The sequence below is a fragment of the Chelonoidis abingdonii genome, chromosome 6, assembly GCF_003597395.2.
Source record: "Chelonoidis abingdonii isolate Lonesome George chromosome 6, CheloAbing_2.0, whole genome shotgun sequence".
Classification (NCBI taxonomy): domain Eukaryota; kingdom Metazoa; phylum Chordata; order Testudines; family Testudinidae; genus Chelonoidis; species Chelonoidis abingdonii.
In genome coordinates, this window is record NC_133774.1 from 30199027 (window position 1) to 30211345 (window position 12319).

General features: G+C 40.7%; 1 protein-coding gene across 1 annotated transcript in view; it reads right to left on the reverse strand.

The window, feature by feature from the left end:
• Nucleotides 1-3403: 3403 nt before the first annotated feature.
• The window catches only part of PLCXD3 (phosphatidylinositol specific phospholipase C X domain containing 3), a 156218-nt gene continuing 147302 nt past the window's right edge, over nucleotides 3404-12319 (reverse strand). Inside the window, exon 3 of the mRNA XM_032802645.2 lies at nucleotides 3404-8350. Within this exon, the coding sequence (XP_032658536.1) occupies nucleotides 8194-8350 (157 nt within the window). The 3' untranslated portion in view covers nucleotides 3404-8193. The remainder of the gene's footprint in view (nucleotides 8351-12319) is intronic.

Below are 12319 nucleotides of genomic sequence, written 5' to 3' on the forward strand. Positions count from 1 at the left end.
GGCTGAGACTGCAAGATTGGTAGTGTGTTTGCTCCTAAGACTGCGATTTTGATTCAGTGAGAGACAAGAAGCATAGACCATCACCATGGCTTTGTTTACAATCACTTCTTAAGAGTAGAACGGCACTTTCAAGGTACAGTCCCTCCCATTTCTCCCAAATTATAAACTTGTTCAAACCCTGCAGTTGTACAGTCTGCTGAATGAGAGCCATATACCCAGTGCACCCCACTGATATAACTCAAAGCAGGATCCTGCATGCTTACTATCAAACCACCAAATTTCAAGCTAAATTCTCTCCTCCACTCGGCACGGCAAATAGATCCCTTCTAAGTTGCTCTCCCTTGACACAAGTGAGCGCCTTACTAACATCAGTGAGAATTCCATGTACATAGGAAGTAAAGACAAAATAACAAGGGATCCTCTGTACAGATGGAAGAGGAAAACAGCTTCCTGTTACACTGCACCACTGTGGAGCCCGTAAGCCCATTTGTCCTCTGATTGACAGTGGTGCTACTCCATTTAATGCATTGGAGATGCACAGAATAACTCACAAGAGAATTTGGCCTGAGATGTGTCTTTCCCCACAGGCTGCTGCTGCAGTGTGGCTTTGACAAGAGGCTCCCACATCCCTTTTGGAGATGCAGCCTTTTGCTGTGCTGATGTTGGTTTGCCAGGCAATGCACAATGGGGCGGAGAGTGGTGCACAGCCCCAAGTTGATTGGGGGAGGGCTATAGTGGCTCCCCCTGCTCCCAGTGCTTTTAGTCGGGGAGTGTAATGAATTCCAGCAAGCCACCTTCTCCACGGAAGTGTATATGGGGAGGACAAGGCTCATCCACTGAGGTGAGCCAGAATGGGCTCTAACCCATTTCACAGAAGTGCCCTGAAGAAGGTTCCATTGTATAATGTCTTTGGTCAGTTCTTTTTGGAAGTTCTTTGTTGCATCTAGACACTGAACTTGTGAACTGCAATGAAACCACAGCATAAGCGTATGGGTACCAGGGCTTTATTAGACATTTCACTGAATACAAAGAAACTGGTTTTTATGTTTTTTACATTAAATACACATTCTTGTCATAAAAAAATCACATTTGCTATACAGAACCATAGACAATTTTTTTTACACAACATTTATTAAAGTACCATGGACTAGATCCTAAAAAGAGAAGGTACAGCCCTGTGAACCGCTGGTGCACAATGCACAAGGAGCTATATGTCACCAGTGTGACACACCCACATCTCACAAAACAGAATAATGTCATTCCAATGCATTAGCAATCATTTGGAATAGTAAGGCTTGTAGAAAGAGAATTTTAATAGTGTCAGAGGCAGTATGGCGATATTGTCAGAATAACTACCTTGCATGCTTCTAAAACTACTCATCTCCGAGGCACTCAATAACCCAAAACCTGCCATGGATTTATCTTCAACTACATTTCCCCCCAATGTTTATGACACTTAAAACTAGTGCATTCTGCTTTATGTATCCCAGCTTCCCAAGTGGTGTAACACTAATCAAAACAGATTTGTTAATGTAAATACAACTTACAGAATCTAGATATCTTTGCAGATCCAATTGACTTTGGTGGGACTCTGCATGAGTGAAAAAAGCTTGCCCATGTGGCTTCAACTGCAGGATCGAGGCCTACGGGCTCTATTCCATCTCCTTGCTAGCACAGGATTGCCCCCACAGATACATTTACTAGTTAGTTTTTCATTCGAGATTTAAATGTGGAGTTACAAAGCATAGAGCTAAATTATCTTCAACTAAGGAAGGGTGTACCTAACAGATCAAGCGTGTGGGTATGCATGGGGACTGGGTGGTGGAGGTGGGGGAAACCTGCCTGTGACAGGAGACACAGATCTCTCTCTGCCTTCTCCTAGCCCTGTGTCCCTTCACGGAAGTTCTTGAACAAAGCTGGAAGCTGTGCATTGAAACCAGCAACCCTTCCATATCCAGCATGGATGTGGGTTTGTTCACCTCTGCTAGTGATGCTGGGAGGGAGATGAGGATGAGAGTAGGGTAAGGCATATTAGTGCACATTGAAGGGAGGGGAGGGATGATGGACAGAGGGTAGAGAGCTCGCAGAAGGGTGCTGAAATTAGGTAAACAGCACTTTAGCTCAATGCTTAATTTGAAATGAAAGAGGTGCTGGGACTCAAGCAATTTTTTTACTTTCATAACGGATGCAGCAAGCCCAGAAGTGCTGGGGCTATGAACTGCCAAACCCAGAGGTGCTGGGGCTCAAGCAATGATTTACTTTCATAACTGATGTGGCAAGCCTAGAGGTACTGGGGTTCAGCCCTGGCACAAATTAAGCACTGTGGCTGCTTCTTCCCCAACCAACAGGGTGGATTCTCACTGGGTTTCACCTCAACACCCCAAACCTGTTATGTTACTTCAGCAGGTTTGACTCTGAAGCTCCCCACCCCTCTCCTCCCCACCAATAGCTGTGTATCCTCTGACTGAGCAGGCCAGCATGCAGCTGTCTGGCTGGGCAGATTTGGAGTTGGACCTGCCTTGTGTCACATATTGGGTATTGGGAACACACTCTCCCTTAACATCAAGGAGAGGTGCTGCAGGCAGAAACAGGAAGGGGAAACTGTATTTGATTGGTGAGGAGACATGGTTGGGTGATCATCATATTTCTGTGTAGTAGAAAGTACTGACGCTTCCCTTCTTTCTTAGAGCATAAAACCTTTCAACTCTGGCCTGTTGGACATTATATCCCTTCTTACTGAAAGCTGTAATCACTCAAGACAGCAGAATGATGTCAATGGGCAGGACTGGCCTGAGTACCTGCCTGTCCCTAACCTCCCTCTTCAACATGTGGAATGAACCCTGATCCCGGGGCAGGTTTCAAACTTTGAACTCACAGTCATATTCCACCAGAGGACATTCTCAGTATTATCCAGCACCCAGGTATTTCCCCACCCACTGCTGAAGTACCTTGGAAAATTTTGCCCTTAGTGTCATAGCTACACTAAAATACAGTGCAAATTACATGCTCTCCATTAGATGTGTCCAATTCCCCATGATATAAATAAGAGTTGTGAGTGTATATCTGAGGGAATGATCTGGCCAATAGACGTCACACTAGGTCTTGATATTTGTGTATAGCTAATTTGATCATAAAAATGTGCTAATCCTTATCAGCTTTTAAATGAGCGCCAAGTAAGTTCAACTCCCTCTAAAAAGTAAAACAACCCAGTTCAAGAAAAAGCATTCAGAAACCACACAACTTGTTTTGAAACCCGAACTCATAACTATGGGACTTATCAAAATAATGTAGCTACATTAAGGCAGGTACCATGACTGCCCTTTTCCTTTAGGATAAGTTCTTTCTCACATTTTATACACAACCCCCACCCCCACACACGCATACATACATACACACACACATACACACACACACACACACGTAGCCAGTACCTATTAAACAGCAGCACAGTAATAAACAAGTAAATAATAATAGAGAAAAATCACTTAACTCCAAGAAAGTGGTCATCAATACATTTTACATACTCTACAGCATATTTTATCGTTGTCAGTGGGTAAACGTACAGTTCAGAACAATGTTGACAACTGTATATAACACAGAAGCTACCAGTGAAATATGGCAAACACATCATATAAACTATTAGCTTTTACTTCACTGAAAAGGAGTTTAGCGGTCTAAAATGGTGTTAGCTGAATGCTTGAATCTGCATATAGCCCATTTAAGATGGCAATGCTCATCACTCCATGCATTGTATTCACAATGAAAACCACTAGAGATATGTTCTCAATAGACTTCTCTTTGTTTCTATTTCTCAGCTAGTCTTCGGAATTTTTTATTTCCTTTCACATCATATACCACACACTGGTCAATTTCTGCTCCTGATTATGCCATTGTAAATCTGCAGTAACTCCTCTGAAGCCAATAGAGTTGTTTTGACAGTAGGATTTGACTCTGCATTCAGGAGGTACGCACACATATTGTACATACCTTTACAGAAATGAACACTATGATCATTTTAAATGGCAGAATGTATGTGTAAATTACACCTATAAAAATACCTTGGCAAATTCTACTTGCAGTTACATCAGTTGCAATATCATTGATTTAATTACTATTAATACTTCAGTTGGCTTTAATGGGGGGTTCACTGATGAAAACTGAACAGAATTTGGACCCTTTGGGCTGATTCTGATCTCACTTACACTGGTGTAAGTCAGAAATAACTTCACTGAAGACAATGAGTACACTGGCATGAAATCAGTGGGCCAAATCCTCATGAGGTATAAATCAAGATAGCCCCAAAAAATGATTGGAGCTATACCGATTTACACCAGCTGAGCATCTGGTGCCTTTAAGCTCTTTAATTTATGTGGTGCTCTGTTGTGATAGGTAATTTTTGCAGACTTGACTGAAAGAAAACATTAAGTAGCCGTGTCAGAACACTCGAAAGATTCATATACTTGACATGTACACACTAGCCTAGAGACACAAGTGGTTAAATGTGTACAAGAGGAGAAAAAAGACAATGTGATGCTAGCCCACGAATTAACATTGCTAGCTCCAAAAGACAGTGAAGGATGCAAAATGCAACAGATGGAAAAATTATGATGCCCAGTATCTTAGATGGGGTTTTTGCTCTTATGAGTAGATTACAGTCATTATTTCCGATATAGGATTCCATGTGGTACGTGTGCAGAAAAACGAAAGCAGGGTATGTCAAACAATGGAAAGTACTAGGACCCAATTCTGGAGTTCTTAAGCAGACAAATTTAATGTTCAAGTCAATTTTGCCTCCATACAGATGGCGAGATTGGGCTCTAAGGACTTGTCTACACATGAAAATTAATACAGAGTAAGTGAAAGTGAGAAGTTAAAGCAGATTAATCATTCCTGATTAATTCCATGGGTAGTCGCTATTACTCTGGAATAAGAGGGCTGCATGGATTAAGCTATTGTGGAATAAGACACTCATGCTGGAATATAAGCATCCACACATGGAGTTAATTGGGAATAGCTATTCTGAAATAACTCCCTGTGCAGACAAGCCCTAAAATGATCCAGTTGTATCGCACACTTCCTTTCTGGTTTGTTTGGTTTTTTGATGAGCATCCTACAAGAACAACAATGGAAACTCTGCCTGTTAGGATGGCAGGATTAAGATTTTTGTCCATCACAGCCTAGCAAACTGAACATGTTACTCTATTCCCTCCCTGATAACAGTTAAAGCAAATTTGTTTATCCACAGCCCTTGCCATTAAATTCTGTTCTTCTTCATTGGGAAGGAGATTAACAGCTGAATGAAAATGTCATTTATCCGACAAGGTTTTTTTGTGCATTTAGCTAACAGTAGAAAGATCCCTTCCCTCTCCTACCCTAATGGAGAAACTACATTATTTGTTTATTACCCTATCTTTGCAGAGGATTTTTTTGCTTTGCTTTTATTTTCCAGTACCCAAACAACAAATAGGACACAACTAACGCTAAGCAAACATTTTAACAACGCCAATAAGCTCAAGATACAACATAGTTATATTTATATATACTTTTTTTCTTAAATACATCGAAACACTTGTTTTCAGTACTATTTATATAAATGAAACCCCTGTGGCATTTTATGTGTGCTTGACTCAGGGTTTCCAAGAGGAAATCAACATTGTGCCTCTCGGTGGGTTATAACAGAAACCCAATCACAAAATAAAAGCAAATTAGTCTTTTTTCTTTGCTCACCCTAAAGATGTTTGCAATGCTCAGATTTTTAATTTTTTTTTAACACACAATATTTATATGCAGTTAAAATACTTTGCCCACATTTAAATAACTGAAAAATGACAGAAGACATTGAGGGAAAAAAAAGCAATCTGGCTCACTGAAATAATTATGAAAATAGCTTCTTAAACCATATCTCCAATAAGTAAGCAAACAAGTTGTAGATTTATATCACCAGACACCCTGTTCAAAGGAAAGGCACTGCCTTGAGAACTGTGCAAAATGTGGCAGTTTCAGTTTGCACGGGATTCGGCAAAACTCACTTTTACATTTCAACTCGTAGCTCTCATCTGTTGAATTTTCCTTTGAGAGAATCTGGAAACTGAAAACTACGTTCATCAGAACCTACTGAGTTTTGTCTGGCTTTGTGTGAAAACCATAGCGTCCTCCATCTCCTATGGGAAGAGACAGTGTTTGTGAACCCCGGCAAATGTTTTGGTCAAGTTTTGGGTTAGTAAAGAAACCAAACTGGCCCGGTTTTGAGGTTCCATTGTGACTGGTTCTCATAGCCCTAATTGACACACAGGAATGGTTAATGAAGAAGTAGTTGTAAATTTACTTTCTACATTCTTTTAACCTGTATATATACCTATAGCTAAAAATGAGGGCACAGTTCTGTGTGTGCATGTCTTTGTATTGTGTACATACAGACAATATATATGTGCCTTTTCTGCACACATACATGCATAGACACACACTGGCACAACATCTAAATATAAAATACCAGTGAGTGTACCTTTTATTCCACTACTTTGTTAATGAAAAAATATCCCTTCCTGGTGACGCCATTTTCATAACCTCAGAACATTGCATTTGCAGTTTCTATTCCTCAGATTTTAATCACTTAATGGAAATTAGTAAGGGCCAAATAAAACCATCCTTAGGCCTTACTCAAGCAACTTCCATTGATATCAAGGGGACTTCGACTGAATAAGGATACCACCTTAACTCTCACCCTTTTAAATTTAAACTATGATACTTCAATGAGCAATTTCCCCTTGTACTACTCTGGAGTCCATATGATTTGTACAAATTTTACTAAATGTTCTGCTTTCCTCCATTGTCTGCATGCACATCAGTATATATGATTAACTCAAGTAATTTTCAACTGTGAGTTGTTGAAACCATACAATGACTCTGCTCTCATTTTCTTTTATACCTCATCAACTTTTTCACCTATTAGAGTAATATATGTTTCATTAAGAGTAGGGGGACTGGAGGGTCTGCTGTTGTAATAGCAGATATACTAAACCTCTTGTCATGATTTATTATTTCACATGAATGAAAGGACCATAGATTAATGTTATTTGCTACTCATTGAACTGTTCCACTCTTTAACAGAGCAAGTTTTCACTGTTGAATTGGCACCAATTTTTTCATCAGCAGAAAACTGTTGTTCTGTGTTTATAGCTGCCTTAAAGAGAACTTGATACTACCCCTTCATATTAAACAAGTCAATGTTTCGTCTGTATTGATTTATTCCTGCAGAAAGTAAATTTCTATAGATGAGGTCAAATCCTGCTCATCCTACTCACTTGAGTAATTCTACTGAATTAGGGCCTGGTCCAAAGCTGATGAATGGAAAGCCTCCCATTGACTTCAATGGGCTTTAAATCAGACCCATGAGTGGGACTTCTCATGGGAGGGATTTTTAAAAGTGCTCAGCATTGCCTTAACTCTGCTCCTTCTGAAGTCCATGGTAAAACTCCCACTGGCTGTGATGGGATTAGAGTTAGGCCAATGCTGCACACTTTTTGACTTCAGCAAGCGCACAGCACTTCTGACAATCCAACCCCAGGTGAGAAGGTGATCAGGATTTGGCCCATATTCTGCAAAGGCTACAGACTATGGTTCTGAATATTTGCTGTCTGCTGATGATACAAGAGTTGCAGGCATGACTTTATATTGAATTTATTCCCCAAAGGCGAATAAACTGATGACCGCCAATGAATGTAATCAGTTAAGCCACCTAACAGATGAAGTGCATTGAATTAAAACGTTAGGGTCATATGCTGCCCTCAGTCTGCAGCAAAACATTCATGTCAGTGGGAATTCCCTGTGCAGACACAGGGCATTATACGTGCCTCCAGTCTGCATACAGCAAATTGCTTGGCACTATTAATAACCTTAGAAGTAAGACACAGAAATTATATTTGGTACTTTGTGGAAAATGTGCAAGTGGCTTTCTCTAGTCGACCACTAAAGAAATCCTGTTTTGCTCTTCAAATGAAAAACATGAGGGTTTATTAAGGTAGAAAATTATAATAACCAACGAAAACATTTCTCTTTGCCCACCCACTACTGCCCTAAACACCTCAGAGATTCAGTGTTATAGGAAGATCTGTGTGTTACAAGATATTTTTTTTTAATACAATTGGGTTTTCTTTTTAAATCTACTCAATGAACAACAAATATATTGCAGTAGTATCAAGTAGTATCAGCTTCGCCTTCATCCAGGATATAGTTGAGTTTTATGACAGTGCTGATAAAGTCACCAAGTTCTACAAAATCAGCAGTGATAATATTGATACCACTTTCTCCTGGTTTCTGAGTTCGGACCCAATGCATCATTGCAGGAAGAGCCCTGAGGAAGAAAAGCAAGAAAAGTTATTTATAAAGAAGCAAGACAAGTATTTTGGGTGGAGTTTGATAAAGCACTTAGCATTGACTTCACTTTGCTCTTCATGATAAAATGCCCACTGACTTCAGTAAGGCCACTGCTGAGCACATTTGAAATTTCCACCCTTTCCTCCTTTAATTCCCTGTATAGAATGCATCTTGATTATATTTCAGTTTCTTAAAGACTAACACAAACATTTAATACAGGGGTTGGCAACCTCTGGCACGCGGCTTGAAGGGTAAGCACCCTGCAGGCCGGGCCAGTTTGTTTACCTGTCGCGTCCGCAGGTTCAGCTGATCGCGGCTCCCACTGGCCGCGGTTCACCGCTCCAGGCCAATGGGGGCTGCCCGCGGCCAGTGGGAGCCGCGATCAGCCAAACCTGTGGACAGGGCAGGTAAACAAACTGGCCCAGCCCACCAGGGTGCTTACCCTGGCAAGCCACGTGCCAGAGGTTGCCGACCCCTGATTTTAATAGAAACGTGTTCTGCAATCCCACAGCAACTGGTTAGGAAGGAGAAATAACAGAGAAAACAAGTTATTGTTCATGCTAGGTTGACACATCGTAGAAAGTTTTGAGAAACATTCTGCTTATATAGTGGATGTTGTCTATTGTTCTCACATTTCATTCTTCATTGTTTCACTTCACAAAAACAAGATCTTTGTTTCTCAAAAGTTCCATTGCTCCTGATAGTTATTTCCCATTAAGATTTAGTGTTATATTAAATCTTCGTTTGGGACACCAGAACACTGGGCTGAATATCCCCTTTTTTACAAAACTGTATATCACACATCCAATAGTCAAGTCATGGGTTATGTTCCATCATGAGTTTGTGTCTTTATGGTTAGTTAGTGGAAGAAAATAAGAGCAGTCTTACTGGTTGTTTTTGAGACAGGGTGGAGTTATTAGCTCAGGCACCCAGAGACGAGATATTGGACTGCAAAATGTATCTCTGTGTGTGTCTTTTTAGTCTAGAGCTCTCTGTGAAACCATGAGGGCTATACCATGATCTCTAGTAACCTGTATATGGAGAATATTTCTGATTAAGATGACTTTTTAATCCTACAGATAAAGGCATAACAAGATCCAATGGCTGGAAGTTGAAGTTAGTGAATTTCAAATGAAATAAACATGCACATTTTTAACAGTGAAGGCAATTGATCATTGAAGCAAATTACCAAATTCTCCAGTGTTTGGAGTCTTAAAAATCAAGATTAAATGTCTTTCTAAAAACATGCTCTAGTTCAACCACACATTACTGGGCTAAAAGGAGGAATTCACTGAGTGAAATCTATGCCCTATGTTATGTAGGAGCTCAGACTAGATGAATGTAATAGACCCCTCTGGCCTTAAAATCTACAAATCTGTGACTTCCTCCTGGATTGCACCTGAGGTAGTAATTTTTCCCTATGCAAAGTAAGTGTAAAATTCTGATCTGGTAGCAATATCAATCAGGCCCAATGTTTTGAATGTAAATTAATCTGTTCCTGACCAATGGCATTAGGCAAAATAGTAAGAAAGCAAGCAGAATGGGTGAAGGATACAGATTTTACTTATAAGTGGCTTAACTACTTTAATTACAAAAGTATTCACTGTTGACACAAAGGTTAATCTGGATCCTATAAAATATTACAAAGAGAAAAGCATAGCACTCCCAGGCCTCGATTCAGATCAGAAAAGCACTTAAACACATGCAAAGTTCACCTCTATTCTTCTTCACATAGCGCACAGTCAACCTGTGGAACTCCTTGCCTGAGGAGGTTGTGAAGGCTAGGACTATAACAGGGTTTAAAAGAGAACTGGATAAATTTATGGAGGTTAAGTCCATTAATGGCTATTAGCCAGGATGGGTAAGGAATGGTGTCCCTAGACTCTGTTTGTCAGAGGGTGGAGATGGATGGCAGGAGAAAGATCACTTGATCATTGCCTGTTAGATTCACTCTCTCTGGGGCACCTGGCATTGGTCACTGTCAGCAGACAGGATGCTGGGCTGGATTGACCCTTGGTCTGACCCAGTGTGTTCATTCTTATGTATCAAAGAATAACATTTTATTGTATTGATTCCAACGGGACTTAATCAGGTGCTTAAAGATAAGCATGCATTCAAGTGCTTTGCTGAATCCAGACCTAATGTAGTATCTTTATAATTTTATTATGTATAAATCTGAAGAATTCTACTTGGTATTGTTGCATGAAGAATCATGAAAGATACTATGAAACTGGAGACAGACCATATCGTGACTCCAGGAACCAACATTTGAAAAAAAATTACACTCATCATAGGGGCCAACTCCATGCTCCAGGGCTGAAGCACCCATGGGAAAAAATTAGTGGGTGCTTAGTACTCACTGGCAGCCAGTTTGCTCCTCACCCCCGAGCACCTTCCACCTACCACAGTCAGCTGTTTTGTGGTGGTGCAGGAGGCTCTGGGAGGAAGGGGGAGGAGCAGGAACAGGGCATGCTCAGGGGAGGGGGAGGAACTGGGTGGCAAGAGCTGGGAAAGAGGCGGGGCAGGGGTGGAGCTTGGGGGAAAGAGTCAGGTGGCAGGACCTGGGGTGGAGCAGGGGGTTGAGCACTCCCAGGTCCCGGAGGAAACCTGCGCTTATGGCACCAACCAGCTTTTCAGGAACTGGACAAATCATAACCAGAGTGACATAGATAAACCAGAGCATGAGGAAACTGATTAAGAGTGGCTCAAAGGGGTTGAAAGCACTCAAAATGTAGTGCTGTATTGAAATGTCAATGATTTTGCTGAACAATGGAGAACTACATTGGGCAGAATTCCCATGGAGGGCATTAACTGGCCTTTCTTTTTAATTCTAGCTTCCTATTTGAGCTCAGAAAGTCTTTTAGATTTAAAAGTGAGGGGCCTGATTCTCTCTCTAGCTAGTTTGATATAGTTTCTTTATTTCTTAAGTACTCATCTGCCTTTGATATTTATTTCCACTTGAAGCATAACATCTTCTCTTTGTGGCATCCCATTTGTTTGCTGTGAAACTGATGATAATTTTGTAATTCTGTTCCCAACCCAAGAGTTTTCTTATCATCTAATCCAGTAGTTCTCAAACATATTTGATCATGCCCCCATTATGTTTTGTCTGTAGTGTAGTTTATGTCCCAGCCACACAAGTAGATATACTGATAAAAAAAAAATCAACATGTAACTGTCACTAAGTATTACAAACAGAAATGCATTGATTCAAAATAGAGCCAACAATCCACTGTAATAAGAGCAAAACCAAAACTGCGACTGTGGTTGATACTTACAATTAAACATGCACACCGTGATGTAGCAAATGGATTAACGTACAGGTGGCAACGGCTTTGTATAATACTGTGCAAGGTTAACAGAAATTTGTCAAAATGCACAGTACCACCTACAGTCAAATGCACAGGTCTGTCTGAGGACCTGCTATGTCTGGAGGAATCAGCTTTGCCAGTTATTTATTGCTGTGAGTAAAATGTGCGCCGTAAGTTTTTTTCTCTAGAGCTTCTCACCCTCCCCGCTTCCTCTCGTGAATGCATTCAGCATCCCCTCCCCCGGAGGGCGTCACCTGTACCTCAGTTTGAGAACCTCTGATGTAATCTATGTAATAAGGTGCCTATCACCTTGATATTTATCATCAGTGTTCTTTTTCTCTTCCCAGGTTCAAAGCAATCTAACACTTACTAGACTGGTATGCTTCTTTCTTTTGGTTAGTATTTGATTTTAGGTTCACCTGAGCTGGTGTGCCTTGACATGAGACCCTTTCAGGTTAAGTGCTGGTAGCTAGCTGATTTCATTTAATATTTCAGACTGAACCTGACTGCACTATCCTCAGTGACGTACTGTCAGATAAATCAATAAGGATCTTTTGTTGATGGATCTAGAGCCATGGTTCTCAACTTATTTATGCAGCCCACAATGTGTTACAGTAACTCCTCACTTAAAGTCG